Raw genomic sequence first — 20,308 nt, 5'->3', positions numbered from 1 at the left:
CTGGTATCATTCTAGTAAATCATCTTTGAATTCTCTCCAGGGCTTTAACATCCTAGGGCAGCATGGTGGCTTAGTGGTTAGCACAGCTGCCTCTCAGTGCCAGGGACTCATTTGATTCCAGTCTCGGGTGTCTGTCCGTGTGGAGTTTGCACATTCTCCCAGTGTCTGCGCAAGTTTCTGCCAGGTATTTCAGTTTCCTTCTACGTCCAAAGATGTGCAAATTAGGTAGATTGGCCATGCTAAATTGCCCATGTGTAGGTTATATGCATTAGCCTTGGGAAATTCAAAGTTATAGGGATATAGTAGGGGGATCGGTCTGGGCAGGATACTGTGGGAGAATTGTTAGATTCGTGGCAGCCATTTTGTCACATATTAAAAGCCTGGAAACCATATTGAATCTCATCTTAGTGCCTGCTTGCTAAAAGCTTGTGTTTTCCCATGCCCAGCTAAGACAGTTGGCCTTGCAGCTGTGATACCTGATAAACAAATTCTTCTCTTTGCATAGAGCTATTCTTCTCTTTGCAAGAACCTATTGTATACTAACACCTGCTTATCAGCTACTAACCGACACCGTTTGAAACAGACATTATGTGACTGAAGCAAATGACTGAGCAAGATGTCTAACTTGCTCATTATCCTGCAATTAACAGTTTGCTAATTGTTAATCGGTTCTGACCTATATAACCACGCAATGCTGCCTGGTCAGAATGATGAGTGACCATCTGATCAAGCTGGTTGCCTGGTCTCTCCCAGTGAGCTCATGAATAAATTAGTCAATACTCAAGGCTTTTGTGATGCAGTATTTCTAAATTGGATTGCTATGAGTGAGTCACCCAATGCATAATTTACTTTTTTCCCCCAATAGATGCTTGAAGGGTTGGTGTGGACCTGTTGGTCCAAATGGCCTGTTTCCACACTCAGGATTCTGTGGTATCCTTAAAAAGGTGCTCAGAATTGAACACAGTACTCCAAATATGGTCAAACCAATGATTCATAAAAGGTGTAGCATCACTTCCTTGCTTTAGTAAGCCAAAAGGATTTTTCCCATAATAGTTTCATGGTCATCATTAGATTCTTCATTCCAACTATTTTTTTGTTGAATTCAAATTCCACCACCTGCATGGACAGATATGAATCCAGGTCCTCAGAACATTAACTGAGTTTGTGGATTAATAGTCTAGTACTAGGCCATTGCTTCCCCTGCTAATGAAAGGCTCTTCAATCTCTCATACCCACTCACTGACAGGAGGTGGTCAAAATCCTGGAAGTGCCTCCCTAAAATCATTGCGGGCCAACCTACGCAGGACTGCAGCAGTTCAAAGTGGCAAATCACCAACACCTTCAAGGGCAATAAATGCTGGCCAGCCAGCAGCATCCAAATCCAATGAGTGAATTAAAAGCAAAGGATGAAATAGTAATGTTGCAAGATTTCACTGCTTATGGTTTATTGTAATTGTATTCCAGAAGCCCGATTCAGAGAATTAGTTTAAATCCTGTTTTAGTACAGAATCTTACATCAGCGGTAGGAAACTTATTGCAGGAGATTCTTAGGGATAGGATTTACTCACATTTGGGAAAAAATATGGACCTATTACCAATAGGCAGCATGGTTTTTGTGCAGGGAAGGTAATGTCTTAAACTTGATCGAGTTTTTTGAGGAAGTGACAAAGATGATTGATGAGGGCAAGGTGGTAGATGCTGTCTACATGGACTTCAGCAAAACCTTTGACAAGGTCCCTCATGGCAGGCTGGTACGAAAGATGAACTCACATGGGATCAACAATGAGATGGTAAGATGGATACAGAAGTGATTTAAACATAGAACTGTGGTGGAAATGCGTTTTTTGCAACTGGAGGTCGGTGACCAGTAGCGTTCCGCAGGAATGCGCTGGGTCAGCGTATGCAATGATTCTGGGGATAATGCAGGTAGCTTTATTAGTAAGCTTGAGGATGACAAAAAGCTGTGGATAGTGAGGAGGATTGTCACAAGATACAGCAGGATATAAATATAAAGCAGGCTGGAGACTGGGGCCAAGAAATGGCAGATGGAGTTTAAACCAAACAAATGCGAGGTAATGCATTTAAAGGATCTAATTCAAGGGAAGTATAGAGTAAATAACAAATTTCAATAATAGACAGACAGGTCCATGTTTCCCTGAAAGTAAAGGGAAAACAAGTGGATAAGGTGGTCAAGGCAGCGCAAGTCATGCTTGCCTTCACTGGTCAGGGCACAGTATAAAAATTGGCAGGTCATGTTGCAGCTACCTAGAACTGTAGTTAGGCCACATTTGGAATATTGTGTACAGTTTGAGTCACCACGCTACCAGAAGGATGTGGATGTTTTGCAGAGGTTACAGAAACTGTTTACCAGGATGTTGCCTGGTTTGGAAGGTATTAGCTATGAGGAAAGATTAGTTTGTTTCCACTTGAACTTCAAAATGTGACTGGCAGTCTGATAGAACTTTACAAAATTGAGAGAGGAGTGATAGACTGGACAATTCTTTTCCCAAGGCAGAAATGTCAACTATTAGGGCATATTGGGGTAGTGTAGAGTTCAAAGGAGATATAAGATGCTAAGTTTTATTTCCCCAGAGGACAATAAGTGCTTGGAATGCACCGCCAGAAGTGGTGGTGGAGGTATACAATAACAATGTATGACAGATACATGAATAGACAGGGAACAGAGGGATGCGGACCGCATAGAGGCAAAAGGCTTTTAGTTAAGAAAGCCAGCATGTGTCAGTGCAGCCTTGGTAGACTGAAGGGCCCTTTCCTGAGCTCCTTTGTTGGAAGCAAAGTGGCAGTGAAAACCATTACCTCACAGCTGTTTGTCAGATAAACCAAATTGGTTCATGTATCAAATACCAGCTTATTCAGCATTGTTCACAATTCAAGAATAAATGTTTTTTTTGGAAATGAAAAGGGGACAGAGGATAAGAAAATATGACATCACATTAATGAAATTTGTATATTCTGTTGACAAATTGCAAGGATGAAGAATGCAATTTCTGATGTTCATCAAAAAAAAACTAAAAACATAGAAACAGCTGTCTACCATTCAAAACCCCTGACCTGTTCTGGCATTGATTGGATCATACCTAACTTGTCTCTTAACTCCATTACCTGCCCTTGTTCCATATTGCTTAATACTTAACCTTACCTGACAAAGCATCAATGTCAATCTTCAAAATACTGACTCAGACTCTTCAGAAAATAAGTTCGAGACTTCCACCATCCTTTGTATGAAAAAATGCTTCCCGATTTCCCTTATATATGGCCTCGGTTAATGGTGTCTTATTTGGACTCACCCAGAGAAAATATGTGCACAGAAAAACTACACCATCACTGATATCTACTGATTCGCTACCCATGCATTTGTGAGGTTGGCCCTAGATCCCTTTTTTCTCATTGACTTATTTAGGTTTGATCACACAGCCTTTGTGGCATATTAAAGAGAGTTACAAAAGGAGCATTATCTGTGCTTTGCCATCCACAGACAATCAGTATCTCTATTTCCTGTGGATAACAAGGATAGGCTGCATTAAAGGATTTTCCCAGGCAAAAGCAAGGTGAGGCATTTTGGAAGATCAAGTACAAATGGAAATTATACAGTGAATAGTGAACCCTTAGGAGCATTGACACGCAGAGGGATCTGTGTGCACAGGTCTATAGATCACGGACGGTGTCAGGGCAGGTAAGTAAGGTCGTAAAATAGGCCTAAAGCATAAAGAATAAAAAGATAGACAAGTTATGCTGTAGCTTTACAGAACTGTAATTCGGTCACATTTGGAATATTGCATAAGTTCTGGTTGTTCCCACACTACCAGAAGGATGTGGATGCTCTGGAGAAGGTACAGAAAAGGCTGGTATGGGGAAAATTTAGCTCCGAAGAGGGGTTGAATAGACTGGGTTTGTTTTCACTGGAAATGCAGGAAATTGAAGGGGTGACCTGATAAAAGTTTATAAGATTCTGAATGGCATGTATACAGCAGGAGGCTTTTTCTCAAGGTGGAGGGGTCAATTACTAGGGGACACAGATTCAAGGCATGAGGGGTGGGGGGGGAGATGATGTTTAAAAATATGTGCAAGGCAATTTTTCACACAAACGCCTGGGAAGCATTACCGGAGGTAGTGGAAAGAGACACACTAATAGCATTCAAGAAGCACCTGGACAAATACATGTATAGGAAGGGAATACAGGGATATGGATGCTGTAAGTGAAGACAGTTATAGAATGGAAGGGCAAAATGTGGTGGCGCAGGCTTGGAGAGGCAAAGGCAGGGTGGGGGTGTCTGTCTAAAAGGGATGTGTGAGGCAAGTCTTTCACTCAAGGGTGCCGAGTGCCTGGAACCTGCTACCAGAGGTTGGAAGCAGACACAATAGCAGCATTCAAGAAGCACCTGGTTGAATACAAGAATAGGGAGGTGCTAGATTAGATTAGATTAGATTACTTACAGTGTGGATACAGGCCCTTTGGCCCAACAAGTCCACGCCGACCCGCCGAAGCGCAACCCACCCATACCCCTACATTACCCCTTTACCTAACACTACGGGCAATTTAGCATGGCCAATTCACCTGACCCGCACATCTTTGGACTGTGGGAGGAAACCGGAGCACCCGGAGGAAACCCACGCAGACACGGGGAGAACGTGCAAACTCCACACAGTCAGTCGCCTGACCCGGGTCTCAGGCGCTGTGAGGCAGCAGTGCTAACCACTGTACCACCGTGCCGCCCACTGGTAGAGGGATATGGATCCTCTAAGTGTTGATAGTTTTAGTATAGCAGGGCAAAACATGTCAACGCAGTCTTGGAGGGCTGAAAGATCAAACAGTAAAGTGGAATACACCATAAAGAGGAAGATACTGAGAGGGATAGATGAAGTCCTGGTTGATCTGGGTGTGCCAGTGCACAGGACCCTGAAGGTTGCAGTAGTACAGGTAGATAACATTGTCAAGATGGCATATGGAATGTTCTCCTTTATTGGCAGAGCCATAGAATACAGAAAGAGAGACATAATGATGAAATTGTATAAAATACTGATGAGGCTGCAACTGGAGTATTGTGCAGAGTCTGGTCACCACATTACAGGAAGGACATAATTGCCCTGGAGATAGTGCAGAAAAAAATTCACTGGAACGTTGCCAGGGCTGGAGAGCTGTTGTTATGAGGAGAGATTGGAGGGGCTGGGGTTTTTTCCCTTGAAAAAGAGAAGGTTAAATGATAACATGATTGAGGGATACAAAACGGTGAGCAGTAGAGATAGAGTAGACAGGAGGAACCTTTTTCCCTTAGCGGACAGTTCAAAAAACAAGGATCATAGACTCCAGCAAAGTAGCAAAGGATTAGAGGGCACATGAGGAAAAACATTTTTAGGCAGAGGGTGGTAGGTGTCCAGAATTTGCTGCCTGAGTTGGGGATGGAGGCAAAGACCCCAACCTCTTAAAAGGTACTGATGCAGGTACTCAAGTGCTGTAAGCTGCAGAGCTCTTGGCCAAGTGTAGGAAAATGGGATTAGAAAAGGGCATCTGGGTGTCTTTAAGCCCATCTTTTCAGTGATGATCCAATGTCCCCCTCACCCTGTGCTGTACCATTTCTGTGGTTCTCTAGATTGGATTAGTTTGGAATGGCATCACGGTCAGCATAAATAAGGTGGGCCAAAAGGTATGTTCCTCTGCTGTATTGTTCTGTGTCCTATAAAATTTATTTTGTCTAATGTCTATTTATCTAATGCCGTCAAATCTGTTTGCTCCTCCACAATATCTAGTCTCACAATATCAAGTGCACTACACTACTTTGACTTTTGCAAAAAACTTAGGAAATCAAATTTTATTTTAAAACTGAATAGTTATAATAGAAAACAATATGGGGTAAAAGTTGTCTCTTCATATTCAAAACAGTATATTAAACAATCCAACATGCAGGACGGCTGAAATTAATATCCTGAAAAACTTATACTAACTAATGATGCACTCTCAACACTAGTGAAAATGCAGCTTGATGTACACAAGCGGAAATAATAAAATCAGCAAAATCATAACTTTCCATTTTCTAACTGTGGAATTTTATTTCTCCAAAGTGACAAAAATAAAATCAGAACTTTCACTACAGATATGGACCTACACAAAATAGACAAAATTGGCACCTGTCCCATTACACTTTGATATAGTATAAAGTAGTTTACTTTCAGTTTAAGAAAAGATGCTCACCTTAGCTGCAGTATGAATGGAGACTTTACGGATCTGAGACAGTGGTGGATAAAGGCCCCCTTGGGCTAATTCATCATTGGTCACCTGCTCAGCCAGTGCCTACAGAAAAATTAATGAGAAGCTGTAAGACATTACAAATACTCTTAGTATACTACAGGTTTAATGAATTTCAGCAGAACACTACTAACAATTTCCTAGTGAATAAATAATTTCAATTTTAAAGCAATTACTTCTGATCATTGTGGATTTAGCATTACACATCTATTAGATCTTAAATCTACTAGCCCTCGACTTTACTTCGAAGCAGGCAGTGAATGGCAGAAGTGTATGCCACACAGAGGGTAAGGAAGCAGGATGGCTTTCAAAATTAATTTGCATTTGCCAACAGACCTCACTTTTGCCCAGACCATCACCCTGTCCCTCTCAAAAATCATGGGCATAACTTTTTTAGCTTCCTCTTCCCAGTGAGTACTCCAACTTTTATCCATTGGGAAAGCCACATCAGCTTTTGTGCTTAGAAATGCTAAAATTGAAACCAGGTTCCTGTTACATCTTGGGGACCTGACATGTAAATGAAAAAGGAACACAAAGACAGCTTTGGGCAGTGGCCTAGTCAGCTGCTTGGCGAACTTTCAATGTACACTTTAAACTTGCCACTGGGCTCATAGAACATAGAAAAATACAGCGCAGTACAGGCCCTTTGGCCCTCGATGTTGCGCCGATCCAAGCCCCCCTAACCTACACTAGCCTATCCAATGCCCATTTAAATGCCCATAAAGAGGGAGAGTCCACCACTGCTACTGGCAGGGCATTCCATGAACTTGACTTGCTAAGTAAAGAATCTACCCTTAACATCTGTCCTATACCTACCTCCCCTTAATTTAAAGCTATGCCCCCTCGTAATAGCTGACTCCATACGTGGAAAAAGGTTCTCATTGTCAACCCTATCTAAACCCCTAATCATCTTGTACACCTCTATCAAATCACCCCTAAACCTTCTTTTCTCCAATGAAAACAGCCCCAAGTGCCTCAGCCTTTCCTCATACGATCTTCCTACCATACCAGGCAACATCCTGGTAAACCTCCTCTGCACCCATTCCAGTGCATCCACATCCTTCCTATTGTATGGCAACCAAAACTGCACACATTACTCCAGATGCGGCCGCACCAGAGTCTTATACAACTGCAACATAACCTCAGGACTCCGGAACTCAATTCCTCTACCAACAAAAGCCAGTACGCCATATGCCTTCTTCACAGCACTATTTACCTGGGTGGCAACTTTCAGAGATCTGTGTACATGGACACCAAGATCCCTCTGCTCATCCACACTACCAAGTATCCGACCATTAGCCCAGTACTCCATCTTCTTGTTACTCTTACCAAAGTGAATCACTTCACACTTACCTACATTGAACTCCATTTGCCACCTTTCTGCCTAGCTCTGCAGCTTACCTATATCCCGTTGTAACCTGCCACATCCTTCCTCACTATCAACAACTCCACCGACTTTCGTATCATCTGCAAACTTGCTCACCCAACCTTCTAGCCCCTCCTCCAGGTCATTTATAAAAATGACAAACAACAATGGTCCCAAAACAGATCCACGTGGAACACCGCTTGTAACTGCACTCCAAGATGAACCTTTACAATCAACTACTACCCTCTGTCTTCTTCCAGCCAGCCAATTCCTAATCCAAACCTCTAACGCACCCTCAATGTCATACCTCCGTATTTTTTGCAGTAGACTACCATGGGGAACCTTGTCAAACGCCTTACTAAAATCCATATACACCACATCTACTGCTTGACCCTCGTCCACCTCCTTAGTCACCTTCTCAAAGAATTCAATAAGGTTTGTGAGGCACGACCTGCTCTTCACAAAACCATGCTGACTATCCTTGATCACATTATTCCTATCCAGATGTTCATAAATCCTATCCTTTACAATTCTCTCTAAGACTTTGCCCACAACAGAAGTGAGACTCAGCAGCCTATAGTTACTAGGGTTATCCCTACTCCCCTTCTTGAACAAGGGAACCACATTTGCTATCCTCCAGTCTTCTGGCACTATTCCTGTAGACAACGAGGACATAAAAATCAAGGCTAATGGCTCTGCAATCTCCTCCCTTGCTTCCCAGAGAATCCTAGGATAAATGCCATCAGGCCCAGGGGACTTATCTATTTTCACCCTTTCCAGAATTTCCAACACGTCTTCCCTACATACCTCAAAGCCATTCATTCATTCTAATTAATTGTGACTCAATATTCACATCGGCAACAATGTCCTATTCCTGAGTGAATACTGACGAAAAGTATTCATTCAGTGTCTCCCCAATCTCTTCAGCCTCCACACGCAACTTCCCACTACTATCCTTGACTGGATCTATTCCTACCCTAGTCATTCTTTTATTCCTGACATACCTATAGAAAGCCTTTGGGTTTCCCTAATCCTACCAACCAAGGACTTTTCATGTCCCCTCCTTGCTGCACTTAGCTCTCTCTTTAGATCCTTCCTGGCTACCTTACAACTCTCAATCGCCCCAATTGAACCTTCACGCCTCATCTTTACATAGGCCGCCCTCTTCCCTTTAACAAGGGATTCCAATTCCTTATTAAACCACGGCTCCCTCACACGACCCTTTCCTCCCTGCCTGACAGGTACATACCTATCATCTTTCACTTTGGCCAATTTTCTGCTCAGCTGCAAGTGTTAAAACCATTTTTTCAATTTTGAAATTCAATCTGGAGTTTAAAATTAATTTCAAGATATGGCTGCTTTTCAAATTCTAAATTATACAGTCAAACCCAGCATAGATGATGAGGGGGTTGGAAATGAGTTTGAAGTCACATTGAAAAATCTTGGGATATAGTTTTTCTTCCTCTTCCACCCAAGTGTCAGAATCTTTGAAATTTATGATAACTGGACCAGAAGAATATTACTGGAGGAAGGTGATACTGGTGATTCTTCAGCAAAAGATAGAGCTCTTTTTAAGACAAATAATGTAAACTAAGAGATTTTTCCACACACTTAAATGCAGATAAAGAGTAAAGCCATCCTAGTGACAACTGGCCACTGGTCAGTTGAAATCTGAAGTTATTTAGCATCTGCTTAGGATGCTCATATTAAACCTCTAGCTAACGTTAAATGACATGTTTTGTGCAAGAAACCTTCACCTCCAAGTCCACATATGCCAGTACTTTTTTTGTTTCCACAAACCTTTGCAGCTGTCAAGAAAACGTGACTGCTGATAGTACGAACCCCAACAAGAATTACAGCCAGTGCCACACCTGCAATTAACAAGCACAACTTTAGTGACCGTCAATTTATTGTACAAGGGGACAGTAATCCTGCATAGAGATTTATATTTGGAGAAAACAAAGTAGAATATGAAATCCCACAGTAACAAAAGTTCATGGTTCAAGTCAGTATCCTTCAATGAGAAATAGAAGATGTTGGAGGGATAACAGGTTTTAAGAAAGGATGCATTTATAGTCATTGGTACTGCTAAATGGAACATTTCACACACAAAATCAGAATGCCATTATTAACTTCACATCCAACTCTGCATTAGAAATAAATGTAAGTAAATTTGCCACAGCTAAAATAATACATGCAAATTTTGAAAAAAATTATTCCAGCCACAAAATGCAAAGGGCCTCAGAATCATATTGCTGCTAAAAAAATCTCCTACTCTGGGTACCTGCAACCTAACGGTCTAGAAAGTTTTAAAAATTTCAAATAACAATAATCTCATTTGGGAGTCACAATTCATTTTACTTTCAATTAACAAAATACCACTTCTGCCAAAGTGGGTAGTGGAGACCATTGAATATTTGATTTAATGAAGGCTATTACTATCACAGCACTTACTTTTGAATCAGAAATATTTTGCATGAAGAGACATTGGATAGTTTCAATTATCATCAAGAGCTGGTGAAGTCATGGTTGCAACTATGCATTTGCACAGATGGAATATGGTTTCCATATTTAATGGCAATGCCCTGCATTCGGCATACATACCAGAACAAAGGTCCAGAAGAGGGTGGAATGTAGCCCACATTAAATGGAAGAGGGGTAATGGTACGATGCAAAACTTGGTAGCAATGGGACAAGAAAAGGAACAAACAAGAGGAAGTGCAAATTGAAAAGTATCCTCATGCTTTCCACCCTATTACAAATATTTCCTTCTATTCTTTCACCTTTACCTTTCCCCATCCTCAATTAAAACTTGTTAGATTTTTAGTTTGTTCCAGTTCTGATAAAAGGCCAGAAGTGTGAAGCCTGTACTCCCTCCCCTCTACACACATGCTTCCAACTGGAATACTTATAGCATTTTCTGCTTTTATTCCATTAACTAAATGTTACATACTGAAAATAGTAAACACTAATTCAGACAATATTTCTGATTAGATTTTCATTGAAAATCATTTTCTGAAATAGAAATTCTTTTCAAAGTTAATTGTAAGTTATAAACAGTTTTAGTTTTATATTATAAAACTTATGGTTTTTAAATAGGCCAAAATATCTCAACAGTAATTGCCTGCTAATTTTTAGTTTTCTTTTTAGGCCTACTGCCCAGTGCACCTTTACACGTCAAAACAAAACAAATCTCCATTTGGAAAGAAAACAAATCCAAAATGGAGATTGAAAACTGAATAAAAATGAGGTCTGAAAATAAAAAAAACATTTATCTCTCCACTTGCAAAAATCAACATTCATAAATATTTGGATGGTTAACAAAAGCAAACAACTAGCAGAGAAAAGAAAATGTATTTATTGTGGATAAAGGAAAGTTTGATAGTGCAAAAAAAGGGAAAAATGCATAAATCTGGTGCTTTTTTTTAAAAAAACTATTGGACTCAAAGCACTTTGCAGCCAATGAAACACTTATTTAAGAGTACTCACTGTAGAAGACACAGTTGTCAAGCCAAACTTTGTACAATTGATCATGGGATAAATACTGGTCAGAACATTGGGATAATTCCCCTGCTCTTCAGTGTAGCACTGTAGGACCTTTTACATCCACCCAATCAGGTAGGTGGGAGCTAGATTTAATGTCTCAACTGAAAGACATCTCCAGGAGTGTATTGCTTTCTCAGTACTTCATTGGAACATCATCCTTGTTTTTTTTTTAAAAATTCAAGCCTAGGAATAGGACTTGAACTCAAAACCTTGTGACTGGGTGGCAAGAGTGCCAGTAATTAAATAATAGCCGTTGCACGAACTTAGGCAGAGAATCTTAAAAAATAGACCATGCTAACTGAATTATTTGAGAGACAGCAATGAATAACCTATTCTCAAAATACGACAGGGTAGTGATGAACAAATTAACAAAATATATCAGATAATATTAGTGAGCTTAAACCATAGCAAAGAGTTTTAAGTTAGCACAAATGCAACTGTACTAACCAGGGAAGATATAAGCATTATTTCCTTGTCCTGGTCGAAATACACGTCCATCTGGCAGAGTCACTGGGTCAAATGGACTACCACTGGCAAAAAGGCACCTTCCCTATAAAACAAGCAATTTAAAAAAAACAAACAAAATTTAGCATCTAAGATGCAAGTAACTTTGTCATTAAACTTCATGTTTTCCAAGTGCAAGTCATGTTTCGGAATTTAGTATCACAAATGTTTGAAGGAAAAAACCTTCATTTGAAGGGAAGACAAGGCATTTAAAACACTCCTCACAGTCCAATGAAGTTCAGGAAGTAAAAATAAGACAGAGACTGCTGTTTTTAACAACTGAAAGCAAGCATTTGTCAGACTTAGAAACTGAAAATTCTGAGAGCGTTGCACTGTCTTTTGCAAAGTGAAGTATTCTTGAAGCATAGTCATAAAGCATTTGACACAGTAACAATCACAGCCAAAGAGCTAAATAAGTGATTGTAAAAGGAAAATGCAGACTGAAATAAAACAAAGAACTGCAGATGCTGGAAATCTGAAACAAAAACAGATATTGCTAGAGAAACTCAGCATTGAGTTGAAAAATGTGGTGCTGGAAAACCACAGCAGGCCAGGCAGCATCCGAGGAGCAGGAGAATCGATGTTTCGGGCATAAGCCCTTCTTCAGAAATGAGGCTGGTGTGCCAAGCGGGCTGAGATAAAAGGTAGTGAGGAGGGAATTTGGGGGAGGGGCGCTGGGAATACGCTAGGTGGAAGGAGGCGAGGGTGAGGGTGTTAGGCCAGAGACAGGGTGGGGGCGGAGGGGTCGGAAAGAAGATTGCAGGTGAAGAGGGCGGTGCTGAATCCGAGGGTTGGGACTGAGATAAGGTGGGGAGAGGAAATAAGGAAGCTGGAGAAATCTACATTCATCCCATTGGTCGGAGGATTCATAGGCGGAAGATGAGGTGCTCTTCCTCCAGGCCAGGGTCTGGCGATGGAGGTGGTCAAGGACCTGCATGCCATTGGCGGAGTGGGAGGGGGAGCTAAAGTGTTCAGCCACGGGACAGTTGGGTTGGTTGGTGCGGTTGTCCCAGAGGTGTTCCCTGAAACGTTCCACAAGTAGACGGCTTGTCTCCCCAATGTAGAGGAGACCACATCGGCTGCAGTAGATACAGCAAATGGTGTGTGTGGAGGTGCAGGTGAATTTGTGAGAAACTCAGCATGTCTGGCAACATCTGAGGAAAGAAAGCAGAGTTAACCTTTTGAGTCTAGTGACCTTCAGGATTCTGGAAAGTGCAGTCATTACGATGGTAAATCTGACAGCATCAACTATTATTATTTTCCTGAAACAACACAAACTTCTGGGATTTTCAATAATGAAGACTCATTATTGATTATAATTTGTAAACTTGTGTTCTGTGTGTTTTCACGAAATGTTATCACCCAGAGGTTGATGCAAAAGTGGAAAATTCTGCTTGTAAGGGTGTGAAGAGAAGCCCTCAAAACATTGAAGTAATATTTAGATATGCATTTGTAATGCCAAGGCATAAAGGACTATGGACCAAATGCTGAAAAATGGGATTAGATTAGATTTTTGTTTTGACTGGCATGACTATGACGGGCTGAAAGGCCTTTTCCTGTGGTATAGATCTCAATGACTCTCTAAAGGGGAGGAATGAGTGTGTGTGTTCAGTCTAATTTGTATTTTTACACTGTGTACATTAAGAGGCAAATGACACTGTTTCAGTTTCATTCTTGAACTCAGAGTGGTACGGTTTGTCTGAAAATTTGTTTGTTTATTTAAGATTTTTGAGGTAAGAATTTAGAACAATAGGTAGAAGAGAAAAAAATGAAATGAATTGAGCCATTGCCTAGCATACAATGAAGTCAGAATGCACTAAAATCAAATAGAAATCATTTGAACTGATTTTTATACTGTGATACTAAGTATTGTGTAAGGTATAAGCAGGCAGGGAACAAGAGTTTTGTGAAACAAGACGTTCAGCTAAGCATGACTCAAATCAGATAAAAACTTGCAGTTAACAATGGGGTGCTGGAGGCAAGGGTGATGGTTAACAAAGTGGAAAAGCAGCCATTATCAGATCCATTTAATAATATTGGAAGCATTCCATATGTAACGTCAGTTTAACAAGGTGAAAAGTACTAATTATGTGAAGGCAGTTATTCATTATGTAACAGCAGATGGCATAATCTTTATTGTTGATGCTCACTGATTGTAATGGTCCCCCAATTAATACATACTTTGCCTTATCTGGATGCACCTCCCTGTAAAATTACAATATAGTTCACTAAGAAACTGTTCTTCTAGACAAGACCATGAACTCATGTCCTGTGCACATGGGTGATTGCTCTCTCTCCCTCCAGGGCCTGGTATACAGATGAAGAAGGTAAAACTACACTGCGACTCTCAGCTTTTTGCTTCCACTAAGTTGGGGAGAAATGTGACAACAATATTGGTGTAGTTGGCAGAATCCAAATGAATAGGTACAGATTGGATGGTGTCAGTGGCCACCCGGAACATCGGTGTCCCAAGACAGATGGACCCACTAGGTAAGGTTTTAAACCTTGGTTGCTCTCGATATTCCTGTGTACCAGAGACAGTCCCCTCATTCAATTGCTCTCTATCCTATGGATTCCTTGAACGGTAATAACTTTAGTCAAGAGACACATTTTGCAAGCGTGCTGGCAGGCAAAGGTTCAAGTCCTTTGTGCTACATTGGGGGGGGGGGGTGAGATTGAAGTTCGAGTCCTCTGCACAGTACTGGGATTCGAGTCCCCTGGGGTGGGTGTGGTTGAGGTTCGAGTCCTCTGTACGGTACTGGGGTTAGAGTCTACTGGGTGGGTTGATTTGAGGTTGGATTCCTCTACACTGTGCTGAAATTCAAGCTCTGTTTAATTGGGATTTGAGCTCACTCCGTTTAATTGGGATTGAGCTCATTGCATTTAATTGGGAATTTGGGTTCTCTGCGTTTCACTGGGATTTGATCTCGCTGCATTTAGTTGGGGTCCTAGCCCCCATGAGGAGTAAAGTGAGAAAGGGGTTAAAGTGCCCTAGTGGCGAATTTTGAGACTCTGCGAGTCTTTGTTCTGAGGCAAGAGAGTGGCTTGGACTGTGGCACCATGTGGTCTGCTGCAAGGGCTTTCTCTTTTCATAAGTGTAATTTCAGTGAGAGGTTGCAAAAGAGAAATGCTGAAATTAACACTGTACTAATACTTGGGTTGAAAAGGTAAAGTTTCAATGTAAATTGTGCCATGCTCAGGTGTGTTTGATGTTCAAAAATTTTGGTTGTTAAAATCCTGGTTCAGAAAATCATTTTAAGTAACTGTTTGCCTTGTTTGAATCAGGAACTCAATTCAATGTGTTTTGTAGGGTTACGTAATAGATTTTGTTATTATATTGAAAAAGAACATAATGTTGTACAATTATCAAACTTATAACCTTAAAGTAAATTGGCTGCTTTGAGGCCCTGAATTGTTTCAAATTCTATAACATCTGTTCTAAAAAAAAAGTTGAGTCAGTGGTCATGCTTTAGCTAGATGACAGTATTGTATTATAATATCTTTGCTGCTGTGTATTTAATACAGAGTGCTCACAAAAAGAGTGCACTTTTTGTTTGATGATTTTAAAGATTTTCTTGAGAATATTAGAACTGGAGGCTGAGCTATTTCAATTCTATTAATTATTGTTAAGACTTCATTGACCCCTTTCACATTGCAAGTTCAAAGCATGTTGATCTCTACCAAAATTACCATCGTAATTTTGACTGTTCTATTCAGGAAGCTTCATTTGGAGAAAATATTTTAAAATATTCAGCATTTGTTTCCCACGAATATTTGAGATTTAAATCTAAAATGAAATTGCCTCTTCAATTGCTAAAGCACAGAAAACATTTTGTTGTTTTCTTGCTGTTCCAGACTTTTGAAATACTTATCCTGACTGCTTTCACATTAGAGGAGAAAGTGAGGACTGCAGATGCTGGAGATCAGAGCTGAAAATGTGTTGCTGGAAAAGCGCAGGAGGTCAGGCAGCATCCAAGGAGCAGGAGAATCGACGTTTCGGGCATGAGCCCTTCTTCACGTCGATTCTCCTGCTCCTTGGATGCTGCCTGACCGGCTGTACTTTTCCAGCAACACATTTTCAGCCCTGCTTTCACATTAGCCAAGTATCAATGTGCTAACGGAAAATAATTATTGAATAACCTGAAATGGGTCCCCCGAGGGTTTGATTTTAGGATCATTGATTGTTGTTTATAGTTGACTGAATTGTTTAGGCAGTACAATGTAGAAGTTTGTGGATTATATAAAACTTGATAATGTCGTAAATAGTGAACAGAGTAATAAACTTCAAGAATTCAAAGTAGGTTGAACTTGGCAGATACAATTTAGTTACTTCGCTGCTGAAACAAAACTCGGGCCATTATTTAATCAAGAAAGATAAGCCATTTGTGCAGCAACATAATATGCTCATTATTTTGTATTATAAGAAAATCAGTTGTACTGATTGAACTAAGTGGGTTCGAGCATACTATTTTTCTTTAGGTTCACTTGCTTCATTTCTGGCATTGGCTTACGATGTGCTTTCTCAACACACTTTCAAAAGAATTGAAGGCACACACAAATTCTTCTGTGTTTGACACAAATATTCAGTCAGAACAGGTAGAGAAACAACTGGTACATCCTGGATTATCATAGAATACCTACAGTACAGAAACAGGCCCTTCGTCCACACCAACCCTCCCAAGAGTAACCCCACCCAGACCCATTCCCCTAACCTATTATCCCAGATTTATCCCTAAATCATGTGTCATCCCTGAACACAATTTCAATTTAGCATGGCCAATTCACCTAACTTACACATCTTTCGGATTGTGGGAGGAAACCAGAGCGCTTGGAGGAATGTCCAAATTCCACACAGGCAGTCACCTGCAGCTGGAATCGAACGCGGGTTCCTGGCGCTTTGAGGTAGCAGTGATAACCACTGCGCCACCGTGCTGCCCCAATAAGCCATCCTCCAGTCCTCTGTCACTTTCCCTGTGGTCATCGAGGAATTAGAAACTAGTGTCAGAGCCCTGGCAATTTCTTCATTGCCTCCCACGGCAGTCTGAGATGAAGTTCATTCGGGTCAGGAGATTCGTCTGTTTTTAAGCCTGACAGAGCTTCCAATACCTCCCCATTTCCTCTATCAAACTGCAAGTTCCTCACAGTCCCTTTTCCTGAATTTCCTATTTTCTCCTTTTCCACAGTAAAGACTGAAGTGAAGCATTCATTTAACACCTTTCTAATAGCCTGCAGCTTCATACATTGGCTGCTCCCTTGTCCCTAATAGGCCAAATTCTTTCTCTGGTTCACCTCTTCCCTTTAATGTATTTATTAAATATGTTAGGATTCTCACTAATCCTGATCGTACGTCCTTTCTCACATTCCACCTTTGCTCTAAATGCTTTTTGAAATTTCCTTCCTGCGGTTCCTGTAGCCCTCTAGGGCCGCAGTTGAATTGCTTCTTTTGGATTTGCTAAAAGCCCTACTGTTCTTTCTCATCCAGCCCTGAATTATCCTGACATCCAGTGTTCTCTTTACTTATTACCCCTATATTTTCCTCTCAAGGGTAGATGTTGGAGCTGTACTCTCTCCAGCTCCTTTCTGAATGCTCCTTTGTTCCACTGTAGACTTACCCACAAAGAGCTGTTCCCAGTCTACTGTGGCCACAAACTGCCTTCAACCAATCCCAAGTCATCTTTGCAGGCCAACATTTTCCCTTGTCCTGAATAAATATGCTGTGTTGTGGGTTGCGAACACTAAAATGTTCTCTCACTGCTACATCGAATACTTGTCTGGCTTCTTTCTAAACCAGATCCAGCACTGCACCGTTCTTTGTTGGGCTTTCGACTATTAACGCAAGAAACTCCCTTGGACACATTTGAAGAAATCCATACCCCCGGAGCCCTGAACGTCCATTCTTTTCTTTCCCCTAATCCTTTGAGTGACCACCTCTCCACAGAACTCCAACCCTTGCGGATGTGCCAGTGTCTCCGCCTGCTGCTCAAGCTCAGAGACCCTGAAACACCAGCTTTTGCAGCCGGGAGCCCTTCATGGACACGTGGTCTTCTTGGATACTGACAGCATTCCGGACTCCCCAATGTTATGAAAAGGTTAACTAAGTTCCCTCTGCTGAATCTCTGTTCGGATAAGAAAGCATTTCCATTAATTGTTAGGCGCTCAGTACTTGATGATGTTATCAAATGGTCTGATATTGAGAAACACAGACACACCCCAAAATATAAGAAACATAAACCACTTGCATAAGTGACAGGCACTGATGTAAATCCAAGGCAAGACAATCAACCACACTTACTTGGGACACTTTAGTTATCTAACATCTGTAGTGCAAAATGTTGCAAGATATTTTACAGAAATAAATGTAAAGCAAAACTCAAGATGTAAGGATTTAGGGTAGATGGCCAGCTCTTTAAGGAGTTTTTAAGTGGAGGAGAAGTGGATAGATCTATGAAGGAAGTTCCAGAGCTTAAATTTTTTGCAGCTCAATACACAAACCTATGGAGGAGTGGTTAATATCCAGGATACTCAAGATTTATAAGGAAGAATTTAAACAGCTTACATGTGTCAAAGGATTGAGAGACTGAAGGAGATTGCAGAGATAGGGAAGAGTGAGGCACTCTTCAAGCAGGAGTCAGGCGAGAAGGTCAGCAAGTATCAGGTCCCTGGGTGATTTCTCAGTAAAGACATCAAAAGAAGGAGCTAATTCGACTGCACCATTTCAAAGGTCAACTTAAGCATAAGATGGAGCCCATTAAAGACATGCAAAGAAATTTTTCCATGAAGCTTTGGATTCAAATATAGAAAACATATCAAAACATCTGATACCCATTTACATGGTACTAATCCTGCCAAAAAGCAGATAAATATTATTACACTGCTGAACCAGATATGGAAGCATTTAATAATGGGGATCTGGCAACACAGTTTGGTTAATTTAAATCTGGTATTACATCAACGTGATACCAAATCATTTGTCACACAAAAAGGACAAATATAAATAAGTAGCTGAAAATGTGTTGCTGGAAAAGCACAGGTCAGGCAGCATCCAAGGAACAGGAGATTCGACGTTTCGGGCACAAGCCCTGCTTCAGGAATGTGGAAACTGTGTCCAGCAGGCTAAGATAAAAGGTAGGGAGGAGGGACTTGGGGGAGGAGCGTTGGAGATGCGATATAGGTATGGCATCTCCAATGCCCCTCCCCCAAGTCCCTCCTCCCTACCTTTTATCTTAGCCTGCTGGACACAGTTTCCTCATTCCTGAAGAAGGGCTTATGCCCGAAACGTCGAATCTCCTGTACCTTGGATGCTGCCTGACCTGCTGCGCTCTTCCAGCAACACATTTTCAGCTCTGATCTCCAGCATCTGCAGTCCTCACTTTCTCCTCAAATATAAATAAGTAGGACAATTTACAGTTTAATTACAGGATTTGATTATATGCTTAAATCCCTGGAGCAGGGTTTGTGTATATATATAGAAATTACAGGAGAAAGTGTATATCATTTGATTAAACAACTGAAAATCACACAAGGCATAAACTGTATTTATTTCCTTCTATCAACCTCGACTCAAGAGAGGACACTTATCATATGGAGTTTGAAAATTTAGTGTTCTGTCAGCTGTGGCTCAGGTTGCAGTACACCTGGCCTCAGAAACACAAAGTCCTGGGTTGAAGTCCCAATCCAGGGTTTGAGCATAAGTGTCAAAATTGAGATTCCGGTGAACTATTTTACTTTGAAAGTGCCAAATTTCCTTCTTTCCTCAGGTGAATGTGAAAAATTGTAAAAGCATGGCACGAATATTAAAGAAGCAGAGTGGAGTTATTCTTGTTTTGGCCATTACGTATTCCTCAACCAACACCATAAAAATCCATTATCTGGTCACCATTACATTGCTGCATGCAAATTGTCTGCTATTTCCTGCATTACAATAGTGACTTCAAATACACTTATTTCATTGTAAAAGTCTTCAAGACTCTTGGGGGCATTAAAAAAAAACACATTAAATGCAAACCTTTCTATTTTGAAGGCAAATGAGGGAAGAGAATTGTTTGTCTACAATACCTCAGTTAAATTGTATGCATCCTCGGCAGTACATTCAGCTTTATTTGTCGGATTACTTAGTGCAAAAATTATAGGGCGTTCATTCATCCTTCCCATAGCATTAATCACTTCTTTGCTGAACAGTCTCCCAGCACCTGCTACCCCTGCCAAAAACAAATTTAACCGAAGTCAACCTTTGTTGAGTGTTGCAAGGAGAGGGGTGAGGCATGGGGAGAAAGGCGAGACAGAAGGGCAGGGAAGAGGAAAGGGAGAGAACAGGCTCATACTTTGAACATTAATAATTTATAAAATACTTACTAACTTCACTGTTATGTCTTTTTAGTTTACACTGTCAATTTCAAACATTTTCACTTTGTCTTTACTGAAATGGTTGAAATCAGGATCAATGCAAGATTTAAGATTTCTTCTATTCTACCAAGTCACTACAATTTTTGAATGTTATTTTTGTCAGAATTTAAAGTCCTTTTTTTTTCCATATAAAGATTTACACTCATACAGAAGATGAAATACAGAACTTATACACAAGGAGATCTGAAATTTTAAAAACAGTTTTCAAAGGTTATCAGAGGATGCCT

General features: G+C 40.8%; 1 protein-coding gene across 1 annotated transcript in view; it reads right to left on the bottom strand.

The window, feature by feature from the left end:
• Positions 1 to 20,308, bottom strand: part of me2 (malic enzyme 2, NAD(+)-dependent, mitochondrial) — a 106,417-nt gene that overhangs the window by 3,818 nt on the left and 82,291 nt on the right. The window contains exons 12-15 of the mRNA XM_060850328.1: positions 19,734 to 19,876; positions 11,622 to 11,724; positions 9,429 to 9,499; positions 6,209 to 6,307 (exon numbers count right to left, since the gene is read on the bottom strand). Coding sequence (XP_060706311.1) covers positions 6,209 to 6,307; positions 9,429 to 9,499; positions 11,622 to 11,724; positions 19,734 to 19,876 — 416 coding nt within the window. The remainder of the gene's footprint in view (positions 1 to 6,208; positions 6,308 to 9,428; positions 9,500 to 11,621; positions 11,725 to 19,733; positions 19,877 to 20,308) is intronic.

Source organism: Hemiscyllium ocellatum, chromosome 1, assembly GCF_020745735.1.
Source record: "Hemiscyllium ocellatum isolate sHemOce1 chromosome 1, sHemOce1.pat.X.cur, whole genome shotgun sequence".
Lineage (NCBI taxonomy): Eukaryota > Metazoa > Chordata > Chondrichthyes > Orectolobiformes > Hemiscylliidae > Hemiscyllium > Hemiscyllium ocellatum.
Note: the sequence above shows the minus strand (reverse complement) of the source record. Positions and strands in the feature narration are given on the sequence as shown.